This window comes from Buteo buteo, chromosome 2 (genome assembly GCF_964188355.1).
Source record: "Buteo buteo chromosome 2, bButBut1.hap1.1, whole genome shotgun sequence".
NCBI classification, from domain to species: Eukaryota; Metazoa; Chordata; class Aves; order Accipitriformes; family Accipitridae; genus Buteo; species Buteo buteo.
In genome coordinates, this window is record NC_134172.1 from 705082 (window position 1) to 725729 (window position 20648).

Genomic DNA, 20648 nt, shown 5'->3' on the forward strand with positions numbered 1-20648 from the left:
GTGGCGTGGTCAGGATGTGCCCGAGGGGGACCAAAGGCACGGCCCAGCCCTGTACCGTGTGGGGGGGTCCCCGGCGGGGCGAGGCTGCGGGCCAGTGTCTCTTTGGCAGGTGTCCCCCCAAAGGCACGGGGACCGTGGGGTGCCTGTCCCCGGCTGGGCACGGCTGCGCAGCCGCTGCCCCTGTCCCCAGCGCAGGGTGGCAGCGCAGGGGGGGCCCGGCCGTGCCCGGCCCCGCAGCTGCGGGTGGTTTGCTGGCTGGCATGTGGTCACACCGGCATCGGCATTTCGTTGTACTCGTCCACACCTTCCCGCTCATCAAAGATGGGCTCGGCCTCGTCTGCGTCCAGCTGCGGGGAGATGGCGGCTGGGTGGGCAGCGAGGGGCTCCCCCTCCCTCACTGGCCACCCACGTGGGTCCAGCTATCACGGACCCGAGCACCCACGGGGACGAGGGACGCAGCTGGCTGCCGGCCGCGGAGCAGGTACTTACACACTTCATCTCACGGTCGGTGAAGATGCGGCTGAGCAGGCACATGCGGAGTGGCACCGTGAGGATGAGGATGAAGGGGAAGGCCAGGGAGGCCACCGTGGACATGACGGCCCAGAGCACGGCCAGACATGCCAGCTGCAGCCCGGTGAAGAGGTGCATGCGCAGCGTGCGCACCTGCACGGGGACAGATGTCAGTGCCGGGGCACAACCGCGCCGGACCCCTGCGTCCCCCTCCCGCTCTGGCACAGCCTGGCCCCAGCAGTGCCCCCTCACCGGGACACGGCTCCCCACAGCCCTGCCAGAGTCTGGCTGCCCCAGAGGAACTGCCCTGTCCGTCCCCCCGCCGACCCCCTAAACGAGGCTTTGCCAGAGTCTGTCCCGCAGACGCCCCGGTGCCCCCAACCCAAGGGTGTCCCAAGCCCAAGGGTGCCCCAGGCTGGCTGCTGGCCCAGACGAGGGTCCCACCCCTTACGGCCCCCCCAAGAACCCCCCTGACCTTTTTGACGTAGGTGACGTCAGGATGGTGCTTGGGGGGCATCAGCAGCAGCTGCAGGCGCTCGTAGAACTGGATGCCGTTGAGGGAGGTGACACCCATGTAGAGGAAGATCCCGAAGAGCACGGCCAGCGGGATCTGCCGCAGCAGGTCCCCGATGACGATGGACAAGCCTGGGCCAGAGTGCAGTCAGCCACAGTGCCCGGGGAGGGGGCACCCGGAGTCCCGGCTGCGGCCAGGGCTCACAGCAGCCCCCTGGCCCCACTCCTCCCACGCTTGCTGATGCCCGCATGGGACAGGATGGCCACGCCAATTTGGCCAGGGCTCAGGGCACAACAGCTCTTGTGGGCACAGCCCCCCCTCCCCATGCTGCTCCCTGCGCCGCCACGGCTCCCCACGGCTGCCCGGCCCCGCCATGGCCGCGCGGGAAGGAGCAGGGCTGGACCTACCGACGAGCACGGCCACCAGCAGCCCCGTGACCCGCTGCTCCTTCACCTCCTGGATTTTGGGCTTGTCCCCGGGCGCCACAGCCTTGCTCATGACGGTGAGGGCATTGGCATGCGTGACAGAGCGCACCGTGGCCGCGGCGAGCCACGGCAGCCCGAAGAGCGCGAAGAAGCCGCCCATGGCCACGATGAGCAGGAGGTCAAGGTGGAACCCAGAGCCCTTCTGCAGCATCCGCTCCTTCTTGCTGATGATCAGCCTGGGCACAAGGGCAGACCGTCGGCATGGCTTGACAGGGCTTGGCACAGCACGGCACTGCAAAGCTTGGCATGGCTCAGCATGGCACGGCACAGTTCAGGGTGGCACAGCACAGCTTGGCATGGCTCAGCCTGGCGCAGCATGGCACTGCACAGCTTGGCACAGCTCAGCATGGCTTGGCACGGCACAGCTCAGCATGGCATGGCACGGCACAGCTTGACACGGCTCAGCACAGCACGGCACACCCTGCCCCACTCGTGCCCCATGCTGCCCTGCTGGGCCCCCAGCCCTGCCCTGCTGTGCTCACGTGGTGATCTGCGTCTCCATGAAGATGAGGATGAAGACGAGGATGGCGGGGAGGCCGCTGGCCACCATCATCCAGACGGGGAAGTCGCTATTCTTGCCCAGGGGGTTGATCACCCAGCCCCGCTTGTCTGTGGCCGTCACCGAGAACCCGCTGGGCACGCTCAGCTTCTGCAAGGAGGGGGTGAGAAACGGTGGGGTGGGGGCACTGGCTTTGCTCCCCCCCCGTGCACAGCACCCCCAGAGCGAGGAGTGGCGTAGGGTGAGCCGCGGAGGCACCGGGACCCGCTGCAACCAGACTCAAAGGGCTCCTGGCAAAGCGGGGAGAAGAAAGGTGAGATGCCAGGAGCCGGAGGCGGCCGAGCGCCGCGGCAGCCGTGGCGGGGACGGACGGTGCCGCGCGTGCTGGGAGCCGCTGACCCGCAGCCAGGACGGCGGCAGGCGAGTGGGACTGGGGCTGGGTGGGCTGTGGCCCCGCAGGAGGGTGCAGAGTGGGGGGTCCTGCCCGGGGCGAGTGGTTGGGTGCTAACCTGCGTGTAGGTGTCCTGGATGCTGTAGTCCACCAGCACCATCACCAGGATGGCAATGGGCACCCCAAAGTCCCCGATCAGCCGCCGGATCTGGGGGAAGAGCAGCGTCAGCCCGGCCCCAGCCCCACCGCCCGCCCCCCCCCAGCTCAGCCCTGCCCCCAAAGCTGGGCTCACCCCAGGGCCCCACGCAGCGCCCGAGCCGCCGTCCCGCCTGCCCCACGCACCCGTCCGGGGAAGAATCGGCTGTTCTTGAATTTGCGCAGGAAGAAGGCGATGAAGAAGGTGCCGGCCATGAGCACCAGCGAGAGCAGCGCCGTGTTGGGCTGCCCCGTCACCTTGGCTGCGGCGCGGCCGGCCGTGCCGTTGGCCGGGGCTGCGCTGGCGTTCCTCCACGCCTCTGCCTCTGCGCCCGTGCCGTTCACCCGCAGGCAGCCGTGCAGGGGGTGCTCCTGGAAGATCTGCAGCAGCGCAACGCTCAGGCCGGTCCTGCCTGCCTCTGCCCCGCAGACGCCCCAGCCCTGGCCCCGCCAGCTCACCTTGGCCAGCTTGGAGAAGGTCTCGTAGATGAAGATGAGGGAGATGAGGAAAGCGAAGATCTCTTGGGTGAAGCGGGAGACGAAGCGCACCAGGAAGCTGCCCTCAAAGGCCACCATGACCAGCACGATGAGAATGAGCCAGAAGCCGATCCAGACGCGCCCCACCAGGTACTCCAGCTCGTTGGACGTGCAGAACTGCCGGTGCCGTGCCGACAGACAGACAGATGCAGAGAGACAGACATGCGTCAGCAGGAAGGGAGGCTGCGGGGCTGGGGCAGAGCCCCAGGCAGTGGGGCAGGGAGGGCTCCGGCAGGAGCAGTGGGGCCGAGGGGGGACGTCTGCCCCACAGCACCTGGGAACGTCCACCCACCCCGTTCCCACCCACAGGGGCTCGCCCTGCTCTCACCGTGAAGAAAGCCTCCTCGAAGACGAGCAGGGGCCCCGAGAAGCCGATGATGAGCAGGGGCTGGGCACCCAGCAGGCAGAAAAGCACGCCCTGCAGCGACGTGGAGATGATCAGCTCAGACACCCCGATCAGGTCCTGCGTCTTCTCCCCTGCGGGCAGGACAGGCTCAGGCACGCACCGGCGGGACGGGGCCCTTCCTCCCCTGCGTCACAGCCGATGGCCCCGGGCAGCAGCTCCTACCCGCTCCCTCCCGCAGTGCACGCACGGGGCAGCACACAGCACCCACGCCTGCAGTGACCCCGTCGCAGTGCACCGCTCCAGCCCCCCGGTGCAGTGCCGTGCCCCCCCCGGCACTCACCCAGCAACCCTCCAAAGGTGATGGCTGGTGACAGCGCGGCGAAGTAGATGAAGATGACAGCCGCAATGCACTGGGGGTTCAGCGCATCCTTGAAGTCGCTCAGGTACTTGGGGTACCGCCGCCGCACGTCCCGGATCAGCCCCCCAAAGGGCCGGCCCGTGCGCCGCAGAGGGTCATCCTCCTCCTCGCCCTCGCCCTCCACCACCTTCAGCTTTAGCAGCGCTGCACCCCGCAGACAGACAGACGGATGGACAGTGAGACCCCACCAGCCGGGTGCCCCCACTCAGACCCTGCCCTGGCCCTGCCCCACCGGCACCTTTCTCCTCGGGGGACTTGGGCTCCAGCAGCAGCCGCCGCTCCTGCTCCTCTCTCTTCTTCAGCATTTCGCGCTGGAAGTGGGCGACGCTGCGCAGCAGCTCCTCGCCCTGCACCTCAGAGGGCGGCAGCACCACGCTGCAGTCCAGGAACTCGTTGATGGCGTTAAGGAGGTCGTGGCGGTCGTCAGCCAGGTACGCGGCCTCGTGGAATTGCTGGTGTGGTGACAGCAGGGTCAGAGTGCCCGTCCAGGGGCGCCGCGGGGCGCTGAGCCCGGCTGAGGGGGCACGGTGCCGGCAGGGATGCGACACTCACCTTGTCGGACATGAGGGTGGAGATGGAGCGCCCGATCTCGTGGTAGTCCATGTGGGTGCTGCTGGGCCCCAGCAGCACGAAGAGGAACCGCACGGGGACGGGCACCTCCAGCACCGAGTCCAGCTCCACCGCCTCCTGCAGCCGCACGAAGGCCATGGTGGGCTGGTCCAGGAACTCCACGCAGCCTGGGGGGCACAGGGGGTCACCACGGGAGCCCAGCATGCGGTCCCCAACCCCCCATCCCCTTCCACCCCTCCGTACCCACAAGCACCACCGTGGCCTCGGCATTGTCCGGGATCTTCTCCAGCAGCTTCAGCTCATGCTTGGACTTGGAGCGAGTGATGCCGGCCGGGGGCGTGGGGGTGAGGACCTCCCTCTGCGGGGACAGAGCGCACAGCAGGGCTGGGGTCAGGGCCCTCCCGAGGATGAGGAGCGGTGGTAGGCTGGGAGGAAGGCACGGGCAGAGGGCTGGGGACCGTGCGGTGTGGCCACGGGAGCCCGGCTCACCTCCCGCTCCACGTCAACCCGCGTGTCGTGCTCCACGGCGTGGCCGGCGATGAGGGGCTCGGTGACGGCCGGCTCGCTGCCCTCGGCCACGTGGTTGGTGCTGTGGTGGTGCACGAGCAGGGAGCCCAGGCTGCCAGCCGAGATGTTTCGGGGGAAGGAGAAGTCCTTCTCGTCACTCGGGTGGCTGCGGGACAAAGCCGTGGCTGTCTGTGGTGGCCCGATGGGAGAGCGGCCGGCAGCCTGGCACAGCCATGCCTGCTGGCACGCTGCACACCAGCGATCCCGGGGACAGCGCTGTCCCCACGGCTGCGGGGAGCAGAGCCCAGCGGAGGGAGGGCTGCGGGTCGCTGCCCCCCACGCTCACCTGTGCTTGAGCAGCAGCGCCCGCAGCACGTTGGCACGGTCCTCGGCCCGGATCTGGTCGGTGATGACCATCTGCTCCACCACCTGGTGAGCCACCCCCGGCAGCGTCTTCTGGTCCAGGTCAAGGAGCACAGCCCCTGGGCGAGGGAGGGGGGGCTGAGGCGAGAGGGGCCGGGGACACCCCCCCCCCCCCGACTCGGGTCCCACGGGGCCAGCCCTGCCTCCCTACCGTGGGACAGGGTCTTGCGCAGCTCCAGGAGGCTGCGGAAGGACAGGGACGCTACGTGGGGCTTGCCCCAGCGGTCCGTCTCCTCCTCCACGTCCTCCTCAAACTTGATCCAGCGCGCCGTCTCCTTCCATTGCAGCTCCTGGTTCTTGTCCACCACCAGCTCGTTCAGCTCCACGAACACCTGCCAGCACAGCCAGGTCAGTGCCGGGACAGCGGGGACCCCCCCCGAGTGATGGGGCTGCGCACAGGCAGCCCCCCTCCACAGTGCCCCGGGCAAGACGCGCCCACCCAGCCGCACCCCCGGTGCTGTGCCAGGCTCCGGCTCCTCTGCTGCGCCAGGACTCCCAACCCTGCCCACCCCCCCGGGTGCTGGGACCCCGCACCTCGTGGGGCTGCCGGTCCTGCTTGCGGTGCCGCGTGCTGGGCTCCTTGTGGTCCTTGCTGACGTGGACCACCTGTGCCTTGGCGCTCTTCCGGACGAGGTGCCGGCGCACCCCCGGCACATCCTCGAAGCGGTGACCTGCCGGAGACAGGGAGGACAGCGACGGCAGCGGGTGGGTGACCTGTGGAGCTCGCAGCCCTGCGCCCCGAGCCCCGGCCCGGGGAGACCACCGAGCCCCCCCCACGGGGGAGCCGGGAGCTGTGGGCTGGCAACCTGCCCGGGGCAGCTCAGAGCAGAGGTGCCCGAGCCGGGGCTGAGCAAGGACCATCACGGCCCCGGGGTCCACGAGCACAGCGGGGCGGCACTCGGCGTGGGAAGGGAGAACGGGTCTGCGTGCTGGCGAGCGCTGCAGCACCGGGAGGGGTCCCCCGGTCGCTGCTTCTCCGGTGCCGAGCAGGAGCCGAGGTGGCTCCTCGCACCAGGGTCACCCCAGCCCCCTGTGCCAAGGGCTGCGTGCGCCCGTTGGCACACGGGCTCTGCTGCGGGCAGCGCTCCCCAGGGAGCTCTGAGGCAAAAGCATCACCCGCCGCCCTGGGAGTCCCCGAGCTGCAAATCGCCAGGGGCTAGCGAGCACCCAGGGGAGGCACCGCCGCCGCCGCTGGCTCCAGCCACCCTGGGCACTCCACTCCAGCTCCTGGCCGCGCTCCACGTGGACGCTGACCCGGCCCAACCCCGGCAGCCCGGGAAGCAGTCCCCTGTGGCCGTACCCAGCGCCTGGAGCAGGTTCTGGATATCGCACCCAGCCCAGCTCTGCTGCAGCCGCAGGGCGACCCGGCTCACCCCACGCACGGCTCGGCTCCTGCTGTGCCGACAGCCGCTGCCAGCGCGGCCCCCGGGGCGCAGGGTGCCCCCCACTCACTCTTCATGTAGTCCAGGTCAGCCGAAGCCAGAGTCTGGGCCTCCGACTCATCTGTCGGCATCTTCTGGTACCGGGCCTGCTCCGCGCCCGTCATGCTGCCGATCCGCCGCCGCTCGTGCAGGTTGTAGCTGCGGTGCCCCGGCTGCGACTTGGGAACGGGGCGACCGGGGGAGCCGGCCTCGGCAGCGGCCGCTCCCTCCTCCACCGAATCTGCTTCCTCCACATTGGGGCTGCGAGGCAGGTGCCCGCCTCAGAGCTGAGCCCCAGCCCTGCCGTGGGGCAGCTGGAGGGGGCTGCCCGCCCCCCAGGACCCCCAGCCCTGTCCAAGTTCTGGGTGAGCCCCAGCACTGCCGGGCCCCGGCCACCCGCTCACCTGGCTGCCCGGGCTTCCCTGGGGGACGTGGACCCACGGGGCTCCGGTGGGGAGCCGGGCAGTGCCGCGGGTGCCGCCGGCTCCTCTGCCCGGCGGTCGGTCACCTCGTCCTCCTGCAGGAAAAACTGAGACGGGGCATGGGAGGAACCGGCTGCTGTGGAGCTGTGTCCCCCGGCCGCAGGCGCCACCGGCTCATCTCCAGCTCTGGGGCCCCAGCCGCTCGTCCCAAGATCCCCCAGAGCCGGGGGGCACAGCGCTGCCCCCCGCACCCAGCCCTCCCCTCACCTGCACCGCCTCAGGCTGGCCGGGCTGCAGGAGCTCCTCCGCCGACCGCTCCGTCTCTGTGTCACACGCCTCGTCCTCATCCTCTTCGGCCTCCTCGATGGTGGGGGTCTCGCCAGGGACAGAGGCACGGCGGTGCTTCTTCTTGCCCTTTTTCGGCACCCCCTTCTTGCGGCGGGTGTCGGGGGGCAGGTGCGTGGAGAGCGGGTGGTGGATGTGGTGGGACGACTGGCGGTGGTCTGCAGGGGACGGGGTGGGGTTGGTGCCCTGCCTGCTGCCTGCCCGCTGCCTGCCCGCTGCCCCCCAGACCCCACTCACACTCGAAGTCCTCCTCGCCATAGCTGCGCCCGGCCTCCTCCGCGTTGCGAGGGTGCGCGTCGCACAGGATCTCCTCGAAGCGCTCCACGCCCAGCGCCTTGTTCAGGTCCTTCTCCTCCTCCTCCTCCTCGAACACAGGTGAGCCGGCGCCCAGCGCCTCCTGCTCAGGCTGTGGGCCGGCAGCGGGGCTGAGCAGGCACCCGGCACCACCGGCACCACCACCCGCCAGGTCACCGGCCCCCAGCACGCCCCGGTCATGTAGACCCACACGATGGGTGCCCCAGACGGCGGCTCTCCGGGGTCCCCAAAGGCCCTGCACCCGAAGGACGTGCCCGCCGGTGCACCGTGGGCCGTGCACCCACCACACCATTTGCACCCAGCGCACCCCACGCCCCGCTACGCTCCAGTGCCGCGCTCCCCCCGCATGTACCCCAGCACCCCGGTGCCCTGCTGCCCAGCGCAGCCCTGACCTGGCAACCCTGGTGCTGTGCACCCCTGTGTACCCCCAGCACCCCCATTGCCATGGCCTGGTGCCGTGCACCCCTGTGTACCCCCAGCACCCCTAATGCCATGCCCTGGCGCCGTGCACCCCTGTGTACCCCCAGCACCCCCACTGCCATGGCCTGGCGCCGTGCACCCCTGTGTACCCCCAGCACCCCTACTGCCATGCCCCAGTGCCATGCACCCTTGTGTACCCCCAGCACCCCTATTGCCGTGCCCAGGTGCCGTGCACCCCTGTATACCCTCAGCACCCCTATTGCTGTGCCCCGGCACCACGCATCCCTGTGTACCCCCAGCACCCCCACTGCCATGCCCTGGTGCCGTGCCCCCACCATGTACCCCAGAGCCTGCAGCCGCGGTGCCCCCGGTGCTGTGCCCCCATCCCAGCGCTGCTGGGAGCTGCTGGTGCGTCCCAGCTGCGGGTGCTGGGGTGCAAGGGGGGGGGGGGAAGGTGGCTGGGGGGGGCGAGGGGGCTGCGGGGGTGCAGGGGGGTACGGGGGTGCGGGGCTGGGGAGGGTCGGGGCAGGCAGGGGGTGCAGGAGGCGGACGAGGGGGGTGCGGGGCTGGGGGGGGGTAGGGGGGGGCGCGTCCCCGCCCGGCCGGTCCTACCTGAGTCATGGCGGAGCCGCGCTCCCGCCGCAGCTCCCGCAGCGCTTTATCGGGGCGGCGCGGCCCGGCCCGGCCGGGGATGGGGGCGGCGGGGGCGGAGGGGGGGGGGGCCGGGGGGCGGCGGCTCCTTCCCCGGCCTCGCCAAATATTGACGGAGCCGCCCCGCGCCCGCCTCAAGGTGACAGCGGCCCGCAGAGGGCACCGGCTGCGCCCGCAGCATCGCCCTGCGCCGGCCCCCCCCGGCAAGGCAACGACCCCCCCGGGAACGCACCGACCCGCCGGTAATGCACCGACGCCCCCCCCCGGGAATGCACGGATACCCCGCGGCAACGCACCCACCCCGGGAACCCCCCCACCCCCCCGGCGATACGCTGATCTTCTCCGGTAATGCACGGACCCCCCCCCCCGGCAACGCACCGACCCCCGCCGTGCTGCAAAGCCCCCGGCACACACGGCCCCCCCCGGAACGCTGCTCGCGGCCGCACGACCACCCCCCGCCCCCCGCCCCCGGTGCTGCACGGGTCGGGTCGGGTCGCAACCCCCCCGGTAATGCACGGCTTTCCCCCGGTAATGTGCCGCCCCCCCCGCGGTAGGGCTGGAGCTTTGCCCCCCGCCGCCGGCCCTGCTGGAGCTGTGCTGCCGAGACCCCCCCCCCCACCACGGGCCCCCCAGACCAGCCCGCAGTGCTCAGCTTGGGGGGGGGGGACGGTCCCTGCCCTGCCCCAGCCACCCCCGATGACCCCCCCGGGACGAGGCAGCTCCCAGACCCCCAGGGTGGGGGCACCGGGAGGAGGGGGACAGGCAGGGACAGGGAGGACGGTGCCGCCCAGGTGTGGCAGGGGGCCGGGGTGGGGACAGGGGCACCCCGGGCACCGTCCCCTGCCGGGGCGGCGGGTGCCAGGCCCTGCCTGCCGGGACATCCTCCGGGCAGCGGCGGTGGGGGCTGCCACCCTCCCTTGGGACAGCCCGGCCCCCCGAGTCACTGCCCCACAGCGCGTGCCCAGACGGGGCTGTGCCACAGCCCCAAAACTGCCCCAGCCCCCAGTCCGGCACATCCCGGCCCAGAGGTCGTGTCCTCGGACCGAGCCGTGGTTCCCCAGCCCCTGTCCCCACCGCGGGGTGACCCCAACCCCCCCGGGCCCTGCCCAGGATGGGGGCGACAGGGAACAGGCAGACCCTTGCCGTCCCATCGCACCCACCACCCACGGCATCGAGGCTGCCACGTGACGACGGCAGCACCAGTCCGCATCTTCTGCCCGCATCCACCCGCTCCTGCCACGTCCCCTCCGCCAGCCCGTGACCACCTTCTGACACCCCACGGCCCCCCCGGACCCTCTGGCCACAGCCCAGTGCCTGCAGCGCTGCACCCCGTGAAGCCGCTGGCCACCATCCTCCAGCCCCGGCAGCGCCCCGGACGCTCCCGCAGCACCCGGCGAGGCAGACCCCGGCCAGCCCCCAAACCTCCCTGCCCTGACCCCCCCGCACCCGCATGGCCCCGACCCCAGGATCCTGCCAGCCCCAAAACGACCTTGGACTCCTCATCCGCTGCCCACACCGTGACCGCGCCACATGTCCCTGCTGGGCTCCTCCGGTCGCCGGCCACTGACCCTACCCATGGTGACGCCCAGGACCCCCTCACCGAACCCGCCTCGTCCGCAGCCCGGTGTGACCGAGTGCGCCGTGGCCAGCTCCCCGTCCCAGGGCGATGCCCCGCGTCCCTGCATGCCCCGGCACGCTTCCTCGCCCGTGGGACACCCGTGGCTCCGCCGGGACCAGCTTTGGCCTCAGGACAGGTGGGGACGGGTGCCTCCGGCCAGGTGCTGGCGGGATGAGGGACCTGCCAGCCCGGCAGCCCTGGCGAGGCCGTGGCTTACCCGGTAGCCCAGAAGGAAATCCATGGGTGGTGGACCGTGGGGAAGTGGCCACAGGTCCCATCCCCGGTCACGTGTGTGGCGATGGGGACTTTCCCAACGGCACCGGGCAGCCGCGCAGCGCGACGCAAAGGGTTAATCATTAACTCCGCTCTGGGGCAGCCCCACGAACCCACACCGAGCTCAGCGCTGGCACCACGCGCGGCTGGGGCAGGCGAGCGGCACCGGCAGAGCCGGCGGCCCCGGCCCAACACGTACCGGCAGCACCTGCCTCAAGGGCACCCACCGCCCCGGCACAGCCTGCCCCAGGGTGGCTGCTGTGGGGCACAGCCTTGCCCCACGGCCGTGCAACAGGGTGGGTGTCACGAAGTCCTGCCGGCACCCCGCAGCCCTGCCCCACGGCCGTGCAACGGGGCACCACGCCGTGGTGCAGCACGGCGGGAGGGCCGTGCCGCAGCACCCCTCGCCCGGCCAGGCAGTGGCGGGGGGTACAGCCCCACCATCCCCCCCAACAGCCATGGGGCCGTGCCCGCCGCAGCACTTACGCTCTGGAAGGCGGAGGAGACGATGTGGTGGATCTCGGAAGACACCTGGGAGTGGGTCATGGTGCCGGCGTGGCACCCCGGGACGGCCGGCTTAGCCCTTCTCCTTCTCGCGGGGACTCAGGGGACGCTGTCGGGGCAGCATAACCTGGGGGCAAAGAGGGGTGCTCAGGGGCACGGCCGGTGCTCCCCCGCAGCAGCGATGCCCTGAGGGGCTGCACGGATGCCAGCTGTCCTCTCCCCCCAGGCACCGGGTGCCACCGCCATCCCCGGGGCAGATCCGCGGGCAGGGGGTCAGGGTCTGCCCCTCCTCGGCCGTCCGGGGGGAGGCACGGGCAGGGCTGGCCCCGGGGCCGGCTCCGGGCTGGTTTGTCTTGGCTGCTGGTGGGAGCGGGAGAGCAGGGGCCAAGACAAACGCCGGGAGGGGAGCGGAGCCGGGGCAGTGGGATGGGGCCCAGCCCCCCCGGCGGGACCCCGGGCACGCGCCCAGCTCCGTGGGGTGCAGGCAGGGCGGACAGCGAGCCAGACCCCGGGGGGCAGCGGCAGAGAGTGCCCCCCCAGACAGACACCGGGTGACCGACCCCCCCCAGCCCTGCGAGCCCCCCAGCACCCCCATCCCAGCCCCCCACACCTGCCCACCGGCCATCTTCGCCCCACACTTGCCCCTCGGCAGCTCCCCGGGCACCAGGCTGACCCCTCCGGCACCGGCGTGCCGGGTTTATTGGCGCGGGAGGTGGCCCCACGTGACGGCAGGGACTGAGGAGGGTGGTGACGGATGACTGCGTCTCACATGGGTGGCTCACCATCACCGTCCTCGTCACCATCACTGGCACCCCTCCCGCCACGCCGTCCCCCACGGGCACCCTGTGGTACAAGCACGGTGGCCACGGCCAGGCTCGAGGAGCCGCGGCCTCGACATCTGCCGAGGCCGCGGCTCCTCGAGCCTGGCCGCGGCACCGGATCGTACCTTCTCCTAGGTTCGGTGCTACCCGGCTCCAGCTGCTCCCTAATCCCCGCTCCCCATCCGGGGCCAGAGCCAGCACATCCACATTCCAGCCGAGCGAGCGCAGATTAGCCGACCTGCCACGCCGCTCTCCTGGGGCTCCCGCCAAGCCGAAGCCAGCAGCCAAAACTCCCCCCCTACTCTGGATGGGGACCCTGCCATGCCCGAGGGGGGCTGGGTGCAGGACCCCACCAGTGGCACGGGTAGCAAGGAGCCGATCCGGCACAGCTCCAATCTCACCAGAGCACCTGCCTGACCCACTGGGCTTGGAATTTGGGGCGAACAAGCCGGTGCCTCCGCTCCCCCTCCCCAAATGGAGCCCGGACCCACAAACTGCCCTTGCTGGGTGACTCGAGGGGGGGTGCCAAGGGGTCCCCTCCCTGCATGGGGCACCCAGCGCCCTGTGTTCTCGGGGTCCCATGCGGCTGCATACCCCTCCAGCCCCGAGGACTGGGACCAGCAAGTGGGGTCTGGGGGCTCCCTGGTGCCGTTGAGAGCAGCTGCCAGGAGTGGGGGGCTCCGGGGCAGTGGGGGGGGGGCAGAGCCCACGGGGAGTGTCAACGGCATTGAGTGACCAGCCGGGCACAGCCAGCACTTTAGTGCCATCCTGGCCGCACCATACGGACCCCACTGGTGTCACGCCTGGGCCGAGCTCCCCGCAGGACGGTGCCACCGTCCCACCCATCGCGGGGATGCGGCGCCGGGCCACCACGGCCAGCAAGTGCCGGGGCTCCGGCGCAGGAAGGTGCTCACCACTCCCGACCCTAAGCAGCTTTTTGGGTTTAATCCCGTTGGCAGCTTGCGGGGATTAGAGCCCCGGGAACACACTTGGGATTGTTCTTGGGGAACGCCGAGCTGGGAAGCAGCCCCAAGCCGCGTTCTCACCGGCTCTCGGTGCAGGGGAGCCGGGTGCCTGCCCATCACCCAAAAAGGAGGGCTCCCGGCCCCCCAACCCCCAAAGGCCCCGCCAGCTTCTCACCCCCGGGCTTTGGCGGTGCCGCCACGGGGACCCGGCAGGACGGTGCCAGGGCAGGTGAACCCGCGGTGCCAGGCCTGGCTGCGCAGGGGACACGAGGCGCCCGGGAGCCTGTGGGCTGACCCTGCTGGAAAGGGTGACGGGCACCCAGCGGGGGGGGACTTCTGCTTTCCATGGTGGCGGCTGAGTCACCCGGCAGGCATGGCTGGGCAGCCGGCCGGGAACTGCTCAGCGGCTCGTGCCATCCCTGCAGAGAGGAGCCCGGAGCCAGCCCGCACCAGGAGCTCCCACGGCTGCCCCGGGCACCGCGCTGGGTCGGCGCCTGCCTGCCCTGCCCGTGGCCGGCCCCGCTCCCCGGGGAGCTGCTGCCCCGCCGCAGCTCTGCTGGTGTCGGCACTCGGCGCCGCGCCGCCGACGCCACGTGGCTCCGGGCACCGGCACGGCTGCGGTGCCGCCGCCTCGCCCCGCTCCGGTCCCAGCCGCGGGGCAGGAGGGTCGGGGCCACGTGCTTCGGCTGCGCCACGCGGGGCCAGGCCGGCAGGTGGGCTGGGGCGGCGGCAGCGCCGGCCGTGCCGTACCGCGCCCCGCGTGCGGCCTCCCCGGTCCGGCGGCGCAGCACAATGGCCCCTTGTGCAAAGGAACAGGCCGCTCCGATAAGCGGGGCAGGTCCACAGATACGGCCACGGGTTGCCAACACCGCGCCGCGCCGCTAATTACCGGCTGGCTCCCATCAGTGCCTGTGCGCGAGCCGGCTCGGCGGCTCCCACCAGTGCCGGAGTCGCATTCCTGGGACCGGCCCCGGCCTGCCCGCCTGATCCGCTGAGGCGATTAGAGGGCCCAGCCCCACGCCCCGCACCGTGGGGGCTGCCCCACGGGGTCCGCGCGCCCCAGGACCCACCGCCGGCACCGCGCGGGCCGGGAGGCGAGGCCGGGCTGGCGGCGGGTTGAGCAAGGTGGGAAGTGAGGCAACGCCGCCGCCAGCCCTTCCGCAACCGGGGCGTCCCCGTCCCGGGCAGCCTGTCCGCAGCCGGACATCCCCGTCCGCAGCACGGACCCAAAAGCCTGCGACGGAGACGGGACGGGGAGCGGGGGAGCGCCGGGGCAGCGGGGTCCGGCCAGAGCCCGGCTGCCTGCTCCCCTGTGGCAGTGCCGCCGGCAGCACTGTGCCTCCTCACACCGCGCCACCCGGGCTGGGGACAGGTCAGCAGCGGCAGTGCCGGGAGCAGGTCCCTGACGCAGGATCAGCACACGCACACACACGCGTGTGTGTGCGTCACGTGCGTTTGTGCCCACAGCCGGAGGCGAGGCTGGCGGTGACCACCGTGCCACGTCTGGTCAGGAGCCGGAGCCATATCTGCAGCCCCAGTGCCCGGTGCTGGAGAAGGCACCGCGTCCCTTGCCGCCCTCCCGCTGGCAGCTGCCCCCCGGGAACTGCTTGTGCCCAATTTCCAGGCGAAACTGCAGCAGGGTGAGCCTGGCGCAGGTCAGGCTGGGCCCATCACGCCAGGCAGACGTGCCCCGTGCTCCCCAGCCTGCCCGGCACAGCGAGGCTGCGCGCCGGCCCCACGGAAAGGTGGAGTGAGGGGCCCTGGCCATGCAGCCCCCCTGCCCCACAGCCCAGCCCAGGGATGAGGACGGCTGCCCCAGGGGTCTCTGGGCCCCCCAGGCCTGTCGTCCCCCCCTGTTCTACCACTGCCATCTTTACCCGCTGACAGCGGTGATGCTGCAGCAGCTCCCAGCTCCCCGGCAGGCACAGGAGCATCCCTGGGCTCCTCAGCCAGTGCTGGGGACACCGGCACGGGCCACCCTGCCCTGCTGCGGGCACTCGCCGCAGCCTGTCCTGCTGCAGCGCGGGGTCCTGGAGCACCCGAGCAGGGGAGGTGCACGGCCACGGTGCTCAGCCACCGTGGGGCGACGCTCCCCGCCCACAGGCTGGCAGGACGGGCTCCCCCCATTGCCACCAGCCGCCATCAGGAGCACAGCCTGCGGGCTTTGCCCAGGCTAAAGCCAGCGCCTACGACGGCTCCTTGTCCACAGCCGGCTCCCCCAGGCCTGTGCCGCAGTGGCAGAGGGGAGCAGAGCCCTGTCCCCGTGTGCCATTCAGACCCGCTGCCTGCACAGACCCTCACCGCGGCAGGGACTGCCCGGAACCCAGGCTCCCGCCGGGATGGCTTCCTCAGGCACAGCCCAGCCTGCGCCAGCAGAAGGGAGAGGATGATCTGGCACAGCCACACTCACCGCGCTGCTCCTTGGGGCTTCCAGGTCCCAGGTGTGGGAGCCCAGAGCCGGCCCCAGCAGAGCCGCCCCGGCACCGTCACTGCCCCTGCGGCTGCACCAGCACCCGCTCCCCCACGGGCAGCACCCGAGGCAGAGCTGCATCCGCACCCCGATGGTGCCCAGGTGCCGCTGCACCGCTGGGCAGCTCCAGCACGCGCTGCCAGCACCCGTGGTGGCCGGACACCAGCCGTGCACCGGCCTCCCACCTGCACGGGCATAGCACGAGCCCCAGCCCCAGCTCCCTGCACCCCAAAATGGGGAGCAGTGCCAAGGGGCGCCCCAGTGGCGTGCTCGAGCTCCCCTGCCTGTCCACCAAGGACCGGAGACCACCCAGAGCCCCCAGCAGCCCCTTGCTTCCCAGGCAGCACCCGTGCCCAAGGACCGGAGGCTGCCGAAGGCGGGGGGCTCCAGGCAGGCGGCGCAGCCACCCCTGCGCAGCCAGGGAGCCCAGCGCCAGTCCCCCCACCCGGCTCGCGGGGTCTGCACGGCACGGGCCAGCTGCTCCCGTTCCCTCCTGCCCAGCTCACTTGGCTGCTCCGGGAGACCCCCAGGAGATCCCACCACCCTGAGTGCCTCCCAGATGCCCACCTGGCAGAGGGGGGCTGGGGTCCTGCACCCCCCTCATTGCCACGGCAGCCACCGTGGGACACAGCTGGACCAGGACAACGCCACCCGTGGCACAGCTCCCGACCCGGCAGAGGTTTTCTAGACACTGCAACTTTAGAAGCCGCCACCAAAAATATCCTTCCCCCAACCCCCCCCCCATGACCTCGAAACCGCCAGATCCGGGAGATGAATCACGGCACTGCGCGGCTCCACGCCCACGCCGGTGCCACCGCCGCACCCGGGGACCGGCCCGGGAAGGGGGGATGGCAGGCAGGGCAGGCACAACAGCCCCGGGCAGGGGCTGCCCCACGGACCCCGCACGATGTGGCCTGGCAGCGTGCTCCCTCCCACCACGGCTGCCAGCCCCCCACCACCACGGCACGCTCGGTGCGGCCCCGGAGAGGCCAGGACCCCCCGTTTGGCACCAGACCCCCGTGAGAGGCTCCTGCTGCCCCAGCCGGCGGTCCCCACTGCTGTCCCCATGCCAGCCCTGGGAAGGGGCAGGCACAGCTGCCTCCCCCCCGTGGACCCACTGCCCTCATGCCGCGGTGCGGGGCTCCGTGTGCCACCCCGGGGACACGTGCCGGCACCGACCCCTTGGTCCCTGGTGGCTGCCATGGGGGTCCTGGGGCCCCGGGGAGGTCCGGGCGCAGCCCTCCATGCCGTCACCCATGGCAGGGCTGGGGGCCATACACCCACCCACCCACGGCTGCCCGGGGACCGGGGAGGTGTGAGCCCGGCTGCACCGCTCCCCGTCCCCCACCGGCCTCGGCACGGGCAGGCGGCTCTGCCCCACTCACCCCATCGCCCGCCAACGCGGCAAGGCTGCGGCTCCAGCTGCGCTCCCGCTGCTGCCGGCTTCCCGCGGAGGCTGCCGGGCGTCTGTCCGGCCGGAGCGTGTCCCCCGGGATGGGGACCTGCACCAGCAGGAGACGAAGAGGGGCCCCCGGCCAGCGCGGCCGCTCCGGCTTCCCTCTCCCGTGGGCCGAGCTCCTGCCTTCTGCTGTGGGGCCGGAGCAGGGCTGGGGGCAGCGGGCAGCCGCGCTCTGCCCCACTGTGCCGTGAGCTGCCGAGCACCGGCCGCCGCCGGGAGCTTTTATACCGGCACAGCAGAAAAAAATCAGCAGCGGCGGCGGCAGCAGCGAGAGTCTTTGTTTCGGCAAGCCTGCACCAGGCCACTTTATCCAAACAGAGCAGCGGTGCCAAGTCCCGGAACGGCTCCTCGGGCAGCCCCACCTCTGGGCCACGGCTCCCGCTGGGCACGGGGGCAGCCAGCGGCGAGTGCCGGCGGCCGGGGACAGGCAAGCGCCAACGGAGAGGCCGCGCTCCTGCCCCATGGAGCAGCCGGCCCAGGGGGCCGGGGGGGTCACAGGGGAGGGACGTGATGGGGGACACGACCCCACAGCCCCATGAGTGCAGGCAGGAGCGGGCGCCGGGGGCTTCGCCTGCGCAGGCACGGGGCTCAGGGTCCTGCGAGGGGACAGGCAGCAGGACACGCTGGGCGAGGGCTGTGGGGCAGGTAGATGTGGGGCAGAGAGCGAGGAGGACCTGGGGGCAGCTCACGTGCCCCCGCCAGCCTCGACGCCCCTAGCAAGCCCCAGCGCGGCGTCCTCGGGCAGCCAGCCTGGTCCCTGCGGCCACCCGGTCCCCTCTAATGACAGGGCTGCACTTGAGAGGGCTGCACAGAGGACGGCAGCCAGACCCCCCCCTCACCCCACAGCTCAGCACGGGGACCCGGCCAGGCAGCGGCTCCCACGGCCCCCTCCCTTCCGCTGGCCCGGCCAGCATCCCCGGGCAGGGGGTCACTGCTGCGGGGCTGAGCTGGACCACCCCCCATCCCGTCACTAGGATGTTGCAGGGGACGTCCTAGGGATAGGATGGGGGACGGTCCTGCCACCCCTGTCCCCTGCAACATCCCTGCCTGCCCTGGGGACCCCCGAGTCCACCCTGCAGCGCTCTCACTGCTCTCGCTGCAGCGGTGCGGAGCAAAGCAGGGCAGGGAGAGGCAGCAAGCCACGGGGTGTCCCTTACCGGTGCAAGGACCCCCCAAGAGCTGGCCTCGCCGTATGTCTTCACCTACAGACACGGACAGCAGCGTCCCTCAGGAGGGCACGTGGCCGGGCAGGACCCAGCACCTGCCAGGTACAGGCAGGAGGGCAGCGGGCAGCGAGGGAGGGGGCAACCGGAGTCCTCCCTCAGCAGGGCAGGGCAGCACCCAGGGGGCTGGGGGGCAGCGAAGGGGCATGGGGCAGAGCCCACCCGGCACAGCCCCTGCCTGGGCTCGGGGCCAGCCCTGCTCCTGGGCCCCGGTCCCGGAGGAGGCCAGGCCCCGCGGGGGCCGGGGCGGAAGGGCTGCCTGCGGGGAGGCGCAGGCGCCGGTGCCAGGAGGGTTGTTAGGGCGATCAAATCCCGCGCTCCTGGCAGCCGCTTGAAGCGGTGCAGCGACCCCGAAGGGCACGACAGCGGGGCCGGGTGGCCCCCACCAGCCTCGGGGCTGATCCCCCGGTGGGACCCCACAGCCCATGCCCAAAGCCGCTGCATGCGGGGGGGACAGACCCCTCCCCGCAGCCCTGGGATCCACCACCGAGCCGCCGACACAGTTCCCCGCCGGAGCAATCCCATCTCCTGACGCCAGATCAGAGACCAGGGGTCTCTCCGGCAGGAGGGGTGTGGGGCAGCCCCGTTTGCCCCTGGGGACCGGCTCTGCCCGTCTCCCTGCCCCAAGTGGCTCAGGGGCAGCCACAGGCGCCGTAACCCCCCGGACCTGCTGCTCCCCCCGCCCCAGGGACCTGACTCAGGGCAGCGCGGTCCCTGCTTTGGGGCCGTGGGAGCCTACACCAGCGTTGAGTGGGAGAGCAGCAGGGCTGGACCCGTGCCTGGCGTTGCTCAACCCCTGGCAGCGTTTCGCAAGCGGGCAGCACCGCTCACCACCCAGCCCAGCACATGGCGGCTCCTGGCAAGCGCCGCACGGGCGCGAACCCCTCGGCGGCAGCTCTGCACCGCGAGGCAGGGCCGCCCGCGGGGATGTGCCGGGATGGGGCAGAGCCCCAGGACGATCCCTCCGCTCAGAGGGAGCTGGTGGGTGCAGGATGGCTGCAGCCAGCCAGCCGATGGGGCTGCAGACACAGGGTCCGCTCCCCAGGCCCGCGTTTCTCACCTGCTGAGGGTCGCCGGTGGGTTCAGGCGCTGGGAGGGAAGGGCATGGAGCTGCCTCGTGTCGTTCCGGCACCCGCTGGAAAATAAAAAGACACCAAGGGCTGAAACACGGCAGCAGCATGATCCCACCTCCCGCGGCATCCTGGGGCAATTGCCACCCCGACAGCTGGGTCCGGCGCAGGCACGCTGCCAGGGCCACATGGGAATGCCCTCGCACGCTGGTCTGGCCCCCGTGGTGCAGCCGGCAGGGACGGCGGGGCGGCGGGAAGGGGCCGAGGTGCGACGCCCCAGCCGGCAGAGCTGCGGGACCTGGGTGCGAGTTGGCAGGAGCGGGGTCTGGGGGGGGGCTCGGGGGGGGATGCCAGCAGGTGGGGGTGCTGCTTCCACCCCAGCCAAAGGAGTTGGGGGACCCAGGAGGGTGCACCGGGCAGCACGGAGCCCCACAGCCCCCTGCCCGGGACACAGCACGGGCTCCCCCACACCCGGCTCCCCCCATCCTGTGGCTGGGCTCCACTGGGGGGTCCCCGAAGTGGCAGCCCGGGGGCAGCGGGGCCGCGGCCGGGCCGGGACTCGGCACCCCGGGAGGAGCCGCCGGGCCGGTGGAGCGCCCCGGGGTCCCGTCCCGGGACGGGATGGGGGGGAAGCGGCGGGGGGCCGTGCCCGGGACTCCCGTGCCCGGTCGGGCCGTGCCCGCAAAGGGATGGGACAGGACGGGAAGGGACGGGACGGGACGAGAACGGAGCGGCGGGGGTTCGGGAGGGGGGGCGCCGGGAGCAGCGTGCGAGGCACAGCGGGGAGGGAGCGGGGGACAGCGGGGAGGGAGCGGGGGACGGCACCGGGACGGGACGGGCCCTGTGCCGTGACCCGCCCGCCCCGCCGCCTCCAGCGGGCGCCAGCGCGGCTCCGGCTCCCGCTGCCGGCCCCGGCCCCGCCGCTTACCGGAGAGTCCCGCCGCGCCGGGCGGGTCTGCGCGGTCCCGCGGGGCGGAGCGGCAGCGGGAGCGCGCCGGGGCGGGGCGGCACCGGGCGGGTCCGGGCGGGTCCTAGCACGGGTCCCGGCACCGGTCCCGGCACCGTCGCCGGCGGGCGCGGTTCCCGTCGCCCCGCGGACCCCGCAGGGGACCCTGCAGCGGCCGGGCCCGGTGCCACGGTGTCCCGGGGCGGGGCGGGCGGACCCGGGGATCGAACCCGGAACCGCGGCGGTCAGGCGGGGTGTGGGGGGGAAGGTGTGGCTGGGGGCGTGGCCGGCACCGGGAGGTGTGGTGGAGGGTGCCGGGGCGTGGCCGGC

The 20648-nt window shown here is 72.3% G+C and overlaps 1 protein-coding gene across 4 annotated transcripts; it reads right to left on the minus strand.

The window, feature by feature from the left end:
• Positions 1 to 146: 146 nt before the first annotated feature.
• On the minus strand, positions 147 to 20561 carry SLC4A2 (solute carrier family 4 member 2). 4 transcript variants are annotated; one of them, XM_075042780.1, is made up of 24 exons: positions 20301 to 20561; positions 19363 to 19437; positions 11347 to 11491; positions 7821 to 7989; positions 7506 to 7741; positions 7221 to 7345; positions 6848 to 7077; positions 5930 to 6066; positions 5547 to 5727; positions 5319 to 5454; positions 4955 to 5138; positions 4709 to 4823; positions 4448 to 4632; positions 4134 to 4347; positions 3818 to 4039; positions 3460 to 3608; positions 3054 to 3248; positions 2742 to 2975; positions 2518 to 2607; positions 1992 to 2158; positions 1432 to 1685; positions 986 to 1155; positions 490 to 663; positions 147 to 347 (listed from the first exon to the last, which is right to left on the minus strand). In XM_075042780.1, the coding sequence occupies exons 3-24, from the start codon at positions 11404 to 11406 to the stop codon at positions 267 to 269; spliced, it is 3708 nt and encodes a 1235-aa protein (XP_074898881.1). In that variant the 5' UTR covers positions 11407 to 11491; positions 19363 to 19437; positions 20301 to 20561; the 3' UTR covers positions 147 to 266. The 4 variants fall into 4 exon arrangements, with proteins under 4 accessions (XP_074898881.1, XP_074898901.1, XP_074898898.1 ...); XM_075042800.1 differs by lacking the exons at positions 19363 to 19437; positions 20301 to 20561 and adding an exon at positions 16188 to 16206; XM_075042797.1 differs by lacking the exons at positions 19363 to 19437; positions 20301 to 20561 and adding an exon at positions 12007 to 12062.
• Positions 20562 to 20648: the final 87 nt, after the last annotated feature.